Here is a 14,009-nt window from a genome sequence, read left to right as displayed (position 1 = left end):
TATAAAAACTTCAGCACTTAAAAATACATATTTATTTAATCTGAAAACTCATTTATGAGGAATATTTTTTTTATCAGTGCCCCAAAAATGAGGGACTCATCTTATTTGGTTCTAAGTCTACTCACTGAAATAATGCTTCACAAATCTGTCAGTAGTTTGGTAGCCGTACTGAAAAGGAACCCTAAAATCTGGAATGTTACTAGGCTCCCGGTCACGGTTTTGTCTTCAAGTCAGATAGCTTTTGTGGCAAATACAGGAGGATGGAAAACTTTCAATCTGTTCCCCAACAGTAGGAAATGTAAAATTTATCTCAATAATAAATATCTCTTATAAGTGAGTCATCTTCAGCTGTGAAATTTCCCTGCACTAATATCATTTAAAGTCTAGCCAACTGTGCTGTCAGCGAAATCTGTAAATAATTGTTTATCCCTAAGTAAAAGTGGGGTACAACATATTTTCAGATGTTAATGATGTCTTAATAGTTTTAACCTTGGTTAATACAGCCCTCTGAGATTGACTCATGAGTCTTGAATAAAGGTATTTCCTCTCATATGAATTAGCCCACCGTCTTCAAATCTTGCATACACATTCCACAAAGCCAGCTGATTTGTACATCACAGTATTAGATAGGAATTACGGTATGTTCTGTGTAAGAGACACATTCCCTAGGTTTTTATTCAGTATAGCCAGGGTTTATGAAATACCTGTTGCATGCATGGCATGTTAGAGTCTATAAAAACACATGAAAACTTTGAAATTGTTGCTTTCTATGAAGCTCAAGCTGTATTGTAATAGCCAAAAGATTCATAAACTGTATCAGTGATGAAGTTAACATTTCACATACTCCTATGAACATTACCAAGAATGTGAAGTCAGAGCTGCCATTTAAAAGAGAGAAATGATTTGCCCTGGCTGGGTGGCTCACTTGGTTGGAATGTTGTCTCATATACCAAAAGCTGCAGGTGCGATTCCTTGTCAGGACACATACTTAGGTTGTGGGTTCAATCCCCAGGTGGGGTGCAAACAGGAAACAACTGACTAGCCTCTCTCTCTTGCAGCCCTTTTGCTCTAAAAAAATAATATTTTAAAAATGTGAGCACGGGCTGCAAACCAAAGTGTCACAGGTTCGATTCCCAGTCAGGGCACATGCCTGGATAGCAGGCCATAGCCCCCAGCAACCGCACATTTATGTTTCTCTTTCTCCCTCCCTTCCCTCTCTAAAAAATAAATTAAATCTTTAAAAAATAATGTACCTCAATCTTTATAAAATAAAAAGATTAAAAGAGAGATAATTGAATCTATCTGAGTTAAGAGCTGTTAGGAGTAGCTTATTAAGGTACCACATTATTTGATATATCAAGAGACGCACAGCATTTAACTGAACTACAGATTCCTCCAGGTTTGGAATCAATTTGCTCCTTAGCCATGTGATATCTGAAATTATTAACAATTATTTTGTGATTTACCTCATAAATGATAAAAATTATAAACAATGATTATATAATCTTATGCTAAAGAAACTGTGTATAATTCAAGCTAACAGCAAGACTGCCATACACCAGACTTCATGAACATATGGACACTTCTATCCCAAAAATATCACAGAAATGTTAAACTCATTTTAAAATATGGACAAAACATTTCATGAAGCTTTCACAAAATGGAGATTTGTTTAAGCTTTTACTTCTTTTTCTGTTCAATTTTATTTTACATATTACTAGGTATGCATAATTTAGCAAAACAAGCTGTTTTTGAAAAATTTTTATTTATTGATTTCGACCCCCTGGCTGGCTGGCTCAGCTACATGGAGTGTTGTCCCACTGTTGGAGGGCTTGATTCTTGTTCGGGGCATATTCCTAGGCTGCAGGTTCAGGCTACCAATTTCTCTCTTACATTGATGTTTTTTTCACTTTCTCTCTCCCCACCTCTCTAAGAATCAATAAACGTATCTTCAGATGAGAATTTTTTTAATTTTGTTTTTTGATTTTGAGAGACAATTTGTTGTTCTATTTATTTATGCATTCTTTGGTTGCTTCCTGTATGTATCCTGACCGGAGACTAAACCCACAACTTCACTGTATTGGGCCGATGCTCCAACCAACTTAGCTACCTGGCCAGGGCCAGGGTTTGTGTTATTGATCTTCAAAACTATTTGACTCATATGTGATCCCTCTGAAAGCTATTATGCAATGCTATCTTGTCCTAGCATTATGACATAATGCAGTTAAAGAATTATTTGAGCCTTAGCTGGTGTGGCTCAGTGTCTCAGTGCCAGTCTGCGAGAGGATTGCTAGTTCGATTCCCAGTCTAGGGCACATGCCTGGGATATGGGCCAGGTCCCCAGTAGGGGGTGCACAAGAGCCAACCACACATTTATGTTTCTCTGCCTCTGTTTCTCCCTCCCTTCCTCCCCATAAAAAATATTTAAAAAAAACTTATCATATGCATATATTCATTCTACTGGGCTCTAATTTATGGATCTTACAATTATACCAAGTGTGAAAAGCCAGTTATTAAAATTTCCTTATTAGGACTTCCAGCCAAAATGGAGGAGTAAGTAGACACACTATGCCTCCTCGCACAACCAAAATAAAGACAACAATTTAGAGACAAAATAACAACCAGAACTGACAGAAAATTGAACTGTATGGAAGTCCGACAACCAAGGAGTTAAAATAGACACATTCATCCAGACAGGTAGGAAGGGTGGAGTTGGGCATCTGGGCAGAGAGGGGTTGCTGCAAAAAAAGCGGTGGTACCAGGTACGCAAGGCAGCAGCTGACAAACCCCGCGTGCACAAGACCACAGCGGGAGGACCCTGGGTCCGCAAGCAGCAGCTGGCAGACCCTGGGCGCTGAGTGGCAACGGGCAGACCCAGCGAGGTGGCAATTGTGAAGCAAGGCACGGTGTGCAAGGTGGCTGGCTAACCTGGTGGTCCCACATTTTTGCACATTTAAACCAGGTGAAACTGGGAAGCAAGACAGACCTCACAACCTAGGGTCCCAGCGTCGGGAAATAAAGCCTCAAAACACCAACTGAAAACACCTGTGGGGATTGAGGTGCAGAGCGAGACTCCCAGCCTCACAGGAGAGTTCGTTGGAGAGACCCACAGGGTCCTAGAATGTGCACAAGCCCACCCACATGGGAATCAGCACCAAAGTGCCCACTTTGCTTGGGGGAAGTGGCGGAAGGGACTGAAATCCAACAGAGAGCGGAGCAAGAGCCACTGTTCCCTCTCAGCCCACACATACAGCATCACAACCCAGCAACTGGGTTGCCCCACTCTGGTGAACACCTAAGGCTTTGCCCCTCAACGTAACAGGTGCAACAAGACAAAAAAAAAATAAAAAATAAAAAATGGTCCAAACGAAAGAACAGATCAAAGCTCCAGTGCAAATTCAACTAAGCGACAACGAGATAGCCAACCTATCAGATGCACAGTTCAAAGCACTGGTGATCAGGATGCTCACAGAATTGGTTTAGTTTGGTAACAAATTACATGAAAAAATAAAGGCTATGCTAAGTGAAATAAAGGAAAATGCACAGGGAATCAACAGTGATGGGAAGAAAACTTAGCCTCCAATCAATGGAGTCGACCAGAAGGAAGAAAAAAAACAACCACACAGAAAAGAATGAAGAAACAAGAATTCAAAAAAATGAGGCGGCTTAGGAATCTCCAGGACATCTTGAAACATTCCAACATCTGAATTATAGGGGTACCAGAAGGGGAAGAGGAAGAGCAACAAGTGAAAAAGTTATTTGAACAAATAATAAAGGAGAACTTCCCCAATCTGGCAAAGGAAATAGACTTCCAGGAAGTCCAAGAAGCTGAGTTCCAAAGAAGTTGGACCCAAGGAGGAACACACCAAGGTACATCACAATTACATTAGCCAAGGTAAAAATGAAGGAGAGAATCCTAGAAGCAGCAAGAGATAAAGGGACAGTTACCTACAAAGGAGTTCCCATCAGACTGTCAGCTGATTTCTCAAAAGAGACCTTGCAGGCAAGAAGGGGCTGGAAAGAAGTATTCCAAGTCATGAAAGGCAAGGACCTACATCCCAGATTGCTCTATCCAGCAACGCTTTCATTTAGAATGGAAGGGCAGATCAAGTGCTTCTCAGATAAGGTCAAGTTAAAGGAGTTCATCATCACCAAGCCCTTATTATATGAAATGTTAAAGGGATTTATCTAAGAAAAAGAAGATAAAAAACATGTATAGTAAAATGGCAGCAAACTCACAATTATTAACAATCATACCTAAAACAAAAACCTAAGCAAACAACAGGAACAGAACCACAGAAATGGAGATTTAGCAACAGAGGAGTGGGAGGAGGAGAAGGGGAAAAGGTACAGAGAATAAGTAGCATAGGTGGTAGGTAGAAAATAGACAGGGGGAAGGCAAGAATAGTATGGGAAATGTAGAAGCTAAAGAACTTATGACACACGGACATGAACTAAAGGGGGGAATGTAGGTGGGAGAAGGTGTGCAGGGTGGAGGGGAATGAAGAGGGGAAAATGGGACAACTGTAATAGCATAATCAATAAAATATATTTAAAAAATAAAATTTCCTTATTAGGACCTTTAATTGTAACTTTTAAATGTGAAATGGAACACACAAAATTTTAAATGGGTATTTTACTTGAATTTTGAGGATGAAATGGTTTTCTTTTAGAAAGCTCTGAAACCTCTAAATACAGATATTACAAATATAATAGCTTGAACACAGGACATTATAACAATATCCACAAATAAAACCAATTGTCTCAAAAATAAAACTCAAATCCTACGAGGCTGGCAGAAGTGCCTCATAGTGAAGGCTGGCTGAACCACACTTCTGGTTTTCAATGTAGTCCTGCTTTGGATTGGCTCAATATACATATATATCCAATTGCATAGGCTGTTCTTCCACTGTGACCGATACTCCTCCCAGCCAGAGGTGGTGTCTGTGTTCCTTTCCCCTGAAGCTGAGATTTGGTCTTCTGGGACTTCCAATGCTGTGACCCAAAGTACGTAAGTGATGTGGTATCTTTCAAAACTAAATCCCCCCCCCCCAAAAAAAAAATTCAGCTTCTGTCTGGCTCTACTTTGGAGTCCTGAAATAAGTCCAGCTGCCCTGAGCCACCACGCTGTGGATGTTGAAGAAAGACTGACACTAACAGGTAGCTGTTCAGAATTCTCTCTCCAACCTAGGTAAGTGAAAGCCTTTGGAGATGACCCCATGGCTACCATCTGATTGCAACTTCAGGAAACCCAGAACTGAAAAGGATCCAATAGATACTCCTGAATTCCTGACCCACAGAAAACGAGGTTATGAACAGTCTCAAGCCATTTCAGATTTGCTGCACAGCAATAACTAATGCACAGTGCTGATGCTCATTTACTACAGCCATCACTTGCTTGGACTCAGTCTGACGCTCTACCTTTTTTAATGGTTTGGCTCAAATTTGCACCCATAACTCTTCCTTTCTCTGTCCAACACAGGTAAAATGACACTGTGAGACATTGTGAGACCAAATGACAGGGAAGTTAATATGCAACTAGATGCACATGGTTTCTAAATTTACAAAATGGATTTGTAATCAAATCATCTCTGCCTGATGAAAGTCCTTGAAAATTCTTTTCGTGGAGCCCCACCTGTATACTTCAGTGATTGTCAACCCAACCCAGGTATTTATAACCAAAGGCCTCAAGGTAAAATGTCATCAGACTCGAGAAACATTTTAACTATATTGTACATTGGACTTTGATACTGTCTAAGCAAACATAAGGGAAAACAGGAGTGGTTTACTTCCTGGAGGTTTTTAAAGTACCAGTTTGGGCTCAAACCTACAACCCAATTTCAGTGCTCAAGTTCACCCAAGTGCCTTCCCAGGGGCACTCACCCCCTGCAGTTGCTAAGCAGTTGTATTTCTTAGAAACAAAACTGAGAATGGCTTATGCAAACTTTTTTGAAAATGTGCAAGTCAGATTTGTGTGGAATAGAATTAATTACCCAAAATGGTTTATAACTATCAATTGCTTTGTTCCTTTTTAAAACTGTCATTCTAAGCCCTGGCTCGCGTAGCTCAGTGGATTGAGTGCGGGCTGCTAACTCAAGTGTCCCAGGTTCAACACAGGTTCAACTCCCATTCAGGGTACATGCCTGGGTTGCAGGCCATGACCCCCAGCAACCGCACACATTGATGTTTCTTCTCTCTCTGTCCCTCCCTTCCCTCTCTAAAAATAAATAAATAAAATTTAAAAAAATTAAAAAATAAAAATAAAACTGTCATTCTATCCCTGACTGGTATAGCTCAGTGGATTGGGTGCTGGCCCACAAACCAAAGGGTCACAGGTCAGGTCCCCAGTTGGGGGCATGCAAGTGCCAACCACACATCAATGTTTCTCTCTTCCCTTTCTCCTTCCCTCCCCATCTCCCTAAAATGAAAATAAAATCTTTAGTAAATAAATAAAAGCCATCGTTCTAAGAATTGGCCTGCTTTAGATTACATTTTACAATTAAAGACTGCCAAATTCACAGGGATTTTAAAAAGCATAGTACACAATACAAAAATTCAATCATATGCCGAAATCAACTTGTCAAAATATAATCACAAATACTTATCCATAAACAATTAAATCACATTTTTTAAAATTTAGCATGTAGCAACTCTTGAGTGACAAAACTTGAACCATATGACAATTTATGAGTCGGGATCAGAGTGCTGAACCAACAGTGGTTAGTTAGCACTTTTTTCTGGAGGTCTTATACAGTACTAATTCTTCCCATTTTAGTGTTAAGCCTTTTTTCCCCAAAGATTTTATTTTTTTTAGAAAGGGCACAACCCAGGCAAGTGCCCTGGCCAGAAATCGAACTAGTGACCTTTCACTTTGTGGGACGGTGCTCAATCACCTGAGCCATACTAGTCAGGGCAGGGTGGAATCTTTAAAAACTAGTTTTAAAAAGAATTATCAAGTCACAGACAAATCATGAACATTTGGGTTTATTTCAACAACGAATTTGAAACTCCTGCCTTAGGCAAGAGTACTACAGTAATTATATCAGGAATAGACAATTTCCTACACTGTCATATATATATAAAAGTTCCTTTAGCACTTTCCTCAACACTGACCAACCAGCAGATTCAGTCCGTATTTGTTTTGATGTGTCTACTGAGTTAACCCAAGCTTCTTCTTCAGAGACTCTGGCATCTCGGGGGGAGGAGGGCGTGGGAGCCTGAAGTAGACCTTCACAGAGTCATAGATGAACCACTGTAGTGCAGTCAGAGTGCCGATCATGATGATACGGGCGAAGAGTCCCTTCCACACACCTGGTTGAAAATTATGAACCATGGATGAAAAATGGAGTATACCCCAAAGAGTTCATTCTTTCTTTAGAGGAAAAACAATCTTACCTGTAAATCCAAGTCTCTTGAGGACCTGAGAAGCAGTGCTACCTTTCTCTTTATTCAACACAGACACCACAGAATCAGCAGGGTGAGAAACAATTGCACAGAAGACACCAGCTGAAAAAAGTCAAGAAGTATGATTCAATATGCGGTCAGTTAAAAAAAAAAAAATCACATCACAACCAACAATCTTTTCATGACCAAGTAATAAAACTTTAGTTCTTAAGGAAAAATCAGATTTAGAGTAAGACTGACAAGAAAGGTTATAAAGCAGTCTACTTAATCTTTTACAAGTTTTTATATTCAATTTTAATCAACACTTTCTCTTGTATTAAAACTTTTCTTGAAAAACTAAACAAAACACCACAAATAGTACAGCAGTCATATTAATACATCCCCAGGCTTAACCATGCAAACCACAGACCAATTCTATCAGGAACTAATTAGTAAGTATTTATGAATTCTGAAGGGCATATGAAATGCTATGGGAAGATCTAACTACTTTGGGATTTTTTTCCTTCAAAATACAGTCCCGTAATGGAAATAATTATTTGTCCTAAATTTCACAGACAAGCACATCCTAAAGAATTCATACCTATGTAACCTGCCACAAATGTCACAACCAGCTGCTCTGCCTTTGAACATTCACTTCGGGGCTTAGGAACCACAAACTTGTACAATGCTTCCACAGTACGTTCAAAGCAAGCGAACTTCATCATGGTGTAGGGTATCTGTCTCATCCAGAGAGGAGCAACCCCCTTGTAGAATCTAGGAAATCAGAAAATTATTTCACTCAGTTGCATATACTCATCCGGCAGAATTTCCACCATTAACAGAAATGTCCGCACACCAGTCAAGTCCTGATAGTGAAAAAATGGCAGCACAATTGCATGTCATTTCCATCAGAACCTAAGACTAACATGCAGGTATATTTATCTCACATGCCAATGACTCAAGCACCTTCGACTGTACAACCAGAAAAGTTGCTGGATGTTTCTTGACTGGAACTACAAGAAACAGTAAGTTTACAAGTAGAACTCAGTTCAAGATTGGCATCCACAAAGGTGGATCTAAGGAAGCATGTTGTGACCTGACTATATATGCAAATTCTTAACTGTGAACACAAATTATAAGAATTGTAATAAGCCCTCCCCAAAAGTTAACAGTTAGTGTTTAGGTCAAATATCAAGACATTTGTAGACTGACAAATGGTTCTTACTTTAGAAAAAAATCCTTAATTTAGTATTCAAGCCATGCTATCAACTTATTCTTGTCCTGGAATTTATGTTCTATGCAAAAAGGCAGAGGGTGGAGGGAAGGAGGCAGTGATGGAATGAAACAAAAACGCTTTTTAAAAGTCTGGTAGGATTAATGCTAACAAATGCAGCTGGTATAGTATTTTATACTGTAAATTTAGGCAAATGTTTACTTACGCATTTAAGCCTTCTTCCTTATACATTTTGGGAGCTGCATCCCTCAGAGTGTTAGCATAACCTGGCTGGGTTTGAATTCGAACCTTAGCAGCTTCCATAGGAGCCAGAGCAATGTCAGCAAAGAATTCAGCACTGGCAGAGGCAGCCAAATACAGTGATGTGCGCCAGAGATAGGTGTTCTCCTAATTGAAATACATAAGGAGGAACATGAATTGGCTGTTTTCAATTTTACCTTAAGAGATAGTTCTAGGAAGCAGTTAAACTTCAGATATTTTAAGAGTGTTTAGCATATAGTCCATGGATAACACACACAAGATTGACTATATCTCTATCTTTCATAACTTCATCAACCACACATTTGCAATATGAAGGGGTTTTGTTTTGAAATGTCTAGGCACCATGGAACTCTATACAAAGAAATCTGTGGAGGAGTGACTATTCCATGAGTGACTACCACCAAATCCCATTAGACCCTGGCCAGAACAGGCTGCTTCCAGAAAATCCCCTCAGAAACTGCCTGATCGACTGTCCCCTATGCTCCAGGTACGCTGGTTCTGTTGTCCTGCCACAGGCAAGCATGCAAGGCAGTCTCCCCTTATCTGGGGTGGGTCACGTGCAAGTACCCCCATCCATCTTTCCCTGTCCTGTGCAACCCCTTAGTGCCTGCCATGTGGTACAGAGGATACCTATGTCTTGTCTTGCTGCCACCCAAGACATGCCTCATATGTAAGTCCCCATCATAAATTCTTAATAAACTCAAAATCCAACTTAGTTGGAAAGCAGCAGTCTAATAAAAAAGGAACACTGAAATCTAATTATATACATTTTCTTTTTTTCATCCCGTGGTTACTAAAACAGGCTCATTATTTAAAATATGTTGCCTTTCCTTTCTGAGCCATTTCCTCGGTTCTACAATGAGGTGGGTCAGACAAAAATCTAAAATCCTTTTTGGGTTTAAATTTTAAGTTAAAAGCTCAGGACTTTCCATTTCAAAGTTAACTCACATACCTCTCCGAGCATGTTGCTATAGAAGATTTTGAAGACTTCATAAAAGCCAAACTTGCAGAGCCCCTGCATAGAGTAGCCAATGAAAGTCGGAGCCCACCCTTTAGCCAAACCACGAACACCATCCTCTTTAAGTGTGACTGAGAATCCATTAAATATGCCTTTATACTTCTGGGGGTCCACCTATATTTAAAACAAGAAAAAATAAGTAAATAAACACACCAAAAAGCTAGTACTTCTCATAAATATTTATTAATTTTTCCATTTGGTTCTAAAATAAACTCCATAACTACACAAAAGGTAGGTAAATACAAGCTCACTGCCTGATATCAGCTTAATATCTGTAATTATCCCTATAAATGTATACTTAGCTTTCTTCTAATTAGACTTAAGTCTTGGAGTAGGTTAGTTCAGAAGGTAAAATTCCTACAAAAATACATAATAAAACTGATTCCTAATAGATTTTTCACCACCCAACTTTACCACTTTTAAAGAATTAGTTTTAAAGCTACTGCCTAAATAATAGATAACTCTACAGGTATGCCTTAGAGATACTGCAGGTTCAGTTCCAGATAACTACAATAAAGATAATATTACAATAAAGCAAGTCACACAAATTTTTTGGTTTCCTAGAGTATATAAAAGTTATGTTTATACTATACCATACTCTATTAATAAAGTATATAATAACGTATCTAAAAAACAATGTAGGTAACTTGAATAAAAACACTTCACAGATTAAAAAAATGCTAAGCAGCATCTGAGCCAACAAGTCATAATCTTTTTGCTGGTGAAGGTTCTTGCCTTCAATTTGTACAAAACACAGCATCTCTGAAGTGCTATGAAGCAAAGCAAAATAAAGCAATCTATGCCTATATAACTGAAAAGACTAGCCTATTAAGAAGATATTTATAAAGTTTTGTGAACTTAAGACAAACTAAATACAAGTTAAAAGTACATTAACATAATAAGAAACTATAGATTAGAGAAGGTATATTTCATATCCACTGTGTTAACTAAATGGGAAAAAACATCTTATCTCACTATTTCTGCCAGTACTACAAAGGCTGGTATACGTCACCTTCCTCTCCCTGCTAATTATTTCACCTTCCTTTCTCTTTTATGTAAGTAGACTTCTAATCCTGTTTGGAACAAATAAATTTTTGAGGTTTGATTATTTTTGTTTCAACAACTCTAATTAAGATATTCTAATTGTTTAAAAAAAAGTTATATAAGTGAATATACAAGCTACATACCCACAAAATTTTAATACCAAGACACTAAAAGTACATTTTTTAATCTACACAGAGCTCTCTGCCTTAATCTTATCAATTAACAAATGTGAAGTTACTTCACATCGTGAACAATAAACGATTACCCACTCTCACATATAACTTCTTATAAAATGACTAAAGGGCCCCAGCTGGTGTAGCTCAGTGGATTGAGCGCCAGCCTGTGAACCAAAGGTTGCTGGTTGGATTACCAGTCCAGGTACATGCCTGGGTTGCGGCCAGTCCCCAGTTGGCCCCAGTTGGGGGCGTTTGAGAGGCAACCCTATGGATGTGTCTCTTGCACACAGATGTTTCCCTCTTTCTCCCTCCCTCTAAAAATAAATAAAATCTTAAAAAAAAAAGACTAAAGAAATTCAGGTTTGCTTTCCTACTAGCAGTTGTTACATTTTCAAATTCTTCTCATTTGTAAAGTCCCTCAAGATTATTTGTAATCAAGTCCCACATGAATATTTTCAATGTTGTCATTTCAACACAAACCTGCATGCGGCATTTCACTAAATCCAGGGGAACCACAGCAGTGTGTGTCAGACCACAGCTTAAGACCCCACCAAGGCCACACAGTGCATAAAACTTCAGGGAGCCATATTCACAACTGTACTCTGAAATAAGACAAGACACACCATGCATTTTAGTATAAAACTCATGTTATTACTGGTTATCAACTTACCTCCTAGAAAGTTAGGTTTCCACACAGCTTGTTAGTAGATGACTACATCGTACAAGTTAACAGCCATGCTTCAACGATATGCTTTACTCAGTCCAACATGCAAAACAAACCTGCATTCTGCATTTAACCAGATCTAGAGGAACCAATGCTGTATGTGTTGTGCCACAGCTAATAATTCCTCCAAATCCACACAGGAGAAAGAATCTGCCAGATCCATATTCACAGCTATACTGCTCTGTTTAATCGAAAAAAAAATCAGTTAAGTATTTCTTCAGACGACGAAGGCCACGGGAATGAAAAGAGAATGGCTTCCCTGTTAAACAGTACTATCACAACTGAACAGCTTTGGCCCTGTTACCAAGTAAGTTGACAGATGAGCTTCCACCTAGTGTGTGTAACTGCCAAAATCAAAATAACAACTAAAAGATTACGAAGGTTCTACCTGTGAGTTAACTAGCTCTTATTTTGCCATATTAATAAGAAAATTCTTCTACATTAATGATTAAAATCAAAGTTCAAATTAATCACTGATAAGAACACACTTGAGGGTACAAATCAAACTCAGGAGCACTCAGCTTGTAAACTTGTAGGTTTACCCCAGCCACTAACCAATACAATATCCACTTACGCATTCCTATAGCATTCAACTAGGGAAACATAAAATGCCTGCAATCAAATACTATACAAATGACATTAGTTTTAACTTTCTAAATTCAAGTACAGAATGTGTAAGGACTTTTTTTAATGTGATGTTTCTCTGTACATCCACCCCAGTAGGATTTGATTTAGAGTACACACAATTCATTTAAATTGGGTCTAATCACCAAGAATCCCAAGAAATAGGACCGAAGGCATCCCTACCAATTACTATGTCCTTTCCATGGCCTATCTGAGGCTGCATGTCGCTTCTTCACAACATGTATCAAAAAACACCTACCTATCTTATATACTCTGGGTCAACTAATATCACACTTCGGAAATACCTAAGGAAGGGGGTAATGTTTTTAAGAGGAAAATTAAAACCCAATAAAGAGCACATAGTTAGAACTGCAGGTGACCGGTGGTTAGGAAGGACTTTACTCAACACTCAGTCTGCTGACCAAGCGGGCTCACTACGGAGAAGATAAGGAGTTAGTTACGGCTTCTCTGTCTCTACACCCTAGAGGACGTGGAGGTCACGGAGGGACCTGTGCCTAGGCCTTCCGCGTCCTTGAGGGAGGGCTAAGGATCCAACACCAGGCCTGGGCAGAGTGGGCTGACATTTTTGGGCAAGCAACTCTGGGCGCCATCCTGCGGCGGGCAGGGCACGTCCTTCCCTGCCCTCCAGGCCCCGCGCAGGCAGAGTCTGGCCTCACCTTCCACAGCGGCGGCTGCCAGGTTGCGGGAGCGGCGGGGCGGGCCGGGCGGCCCGGTGGGGCTGCTGCTGGGGCCAGCGAGGCCATCGTACACCAGCTGCAAGTGGGGTGCGTTGAAGGGGTTCGCCCGCGCCAGGTGCGCCACGGACGAAAACATATTCCTAGGGAAAGAGGGGCCGGCGATCAGATGAAAGGCAAAAGGTGGGGCATCAGGCCGGCCAAAGTCACCGGCACCCTGGGACCCCGACCCGGACTCCTTTTTCTCCCCCTCGCGACCTTGAGGTCACCGCGGCCTCCCTAAAACAGAAGGCCGACTGAGCCCACAGCTAAAGCATCGCCCCACAGAAGCTCCGCTCCCCGCTGCCCGCACCTGCTGCAGGGAAGGCCCGAACACACTCACTCCCTAAGATGGCGAACACACGCACGCTCCTGGGGAACGCTGCGGCTCACAGAGGCCGAACGTCCTCCGAGCCCTTAGAAGTGTGCCCTTCGCGCGACGTCAGCGTGACGTACACGGTCAGTCACTGCAGGCCGACGGCATCCATTGGCTGAGAAGACCGCCTCGGCCGTGTCGTCATTGCGTTCTCTTAGCAACCCTATCCCCGCCCCGGTCGCCCCAGCCCTTCCGGCCCAACTTCTGCGCAGGAGGATTCGTTCTGCGCAGGCGCGCATTCTAGGCCGGGTTGTTGAGTAGTGTGGGTGTTGCGCCCGTGACCTCTTTTTGTCCCTTCACCTTCACGAGTCAGTCTCTCCTTGATACCGGGCGTTCAGTTCTTTGCATTTAATCGAGTCCCTAAGTAATTGTCACTTAAAAAAAAAACAAAAGAAAACAGGAATGCTTGATGTTAATCCGGGTGTTGCGGTTAGA

At 40.6% G+C, this 14,009-nt stretch overlaps 1 protein-coding gene and 1 non-coding gene across 5 annotated transcripts; both read right to left on the bottom strand.

Moving 5' to 3' along the window:
* Positions 1-6,966: 6,966 nt before the first annotated feature.
* On the bottom strand, positions 6,967-13,683 carry SLC25A3 (solute carrier family 25 member 3). Of its 4 annotated transcripts, none has more exons than XM_036019443.1 (8): positions 13,542-13,683; positions 13,142-13,302; positions 11,897-12,021; positions 9,831-10,010; positions 8,823-9,004; positions 7,985-8,157; positions 7,396-7,506; positions 6,967-7,311 (listed from the first exon to the last, which is right to left on the bottom strand). In XM_036019443.1, exons 2-8 carry the CDS (start codon positions 13,296-13,298, stop codon positions 7,151-7,153), a joined length of 1,089 nt encoding a protein of 362 aa, XP_035875336.1. In that variant the 5' UTR covers positions 13,299-13,302; positions 13,542-13,683; the 3' UTR covers positions 6,967-7,150. The 4 variants fall into 4 exon arrangements, with proteins under 4 accessions (XP_035875336.1, XP_035875337.1, XP_028387738.1 ...); XM_036019444.1 differs by having other exon boundaries at positions 13,512-13,614; XM_028531937.2 differs by lacking the exon at positions 11,897-12,021 and adding an exon at positions 11,597-11,718 and having other exon boundaries at positions 6,977-7,311.
* On the bottom strand, positions 8,227-8,474 carry LOC114514278. Its single transcript, XR_003685998.1, has one exon. It is a non-coding gene; the product is annotated as a small nucleolar RNA SNORA53 (small nucleolar RNA).
* Positions 13,684-14,009: the final 326 nt, after the last annotated feature.

This window comes from Phyllostomus discolor, chromosome 2 (genome assembly GCF_004126475.2).
Source record: "Phyllostomus discolor isolate MPI-MPIP mPhyDis1 chromosome 2, mPhyDis1.pri.v3, whole genome shotgun sequence".
Taxonomy (NCBI): Eukaryota; Metazoa; Chordata; class Mammalia; order Chiroptera; family Phyllostomidae; genus Phyllostomus; species Phyllostomus discolor.
The sequence above is the reverse complement of the archived record's forward strand: the minus strand, read 5'-3'. Positions and strand labels throughout refer to the sequence as shown.

Bases quoted from the DNA above. Each gene is read 5' to 3' on its own strand.
- SLC25A3 (XM_036019443.1), bottom strand. From the start codon at position 13,298: ATGTTTTCGTCCGTGGCGCACCTGGCGCGGGCGAACCCCTTCAACGCA. The intron at 10,011-11,896 runs GTTTGTTTTGCA...TTTTAAATATAG, and splicing joins TGGTTAAATGCAGAATGCAG to GTGGACCCCCAGAAGTATAA. The intron at 7,507-7,984 runs GTATGAATTCTT...GACTTTTTTCAG, and splicing joins ATTTGTGGCAGGTTACATAG to CTGGTGTCTTCTGTGCAATT.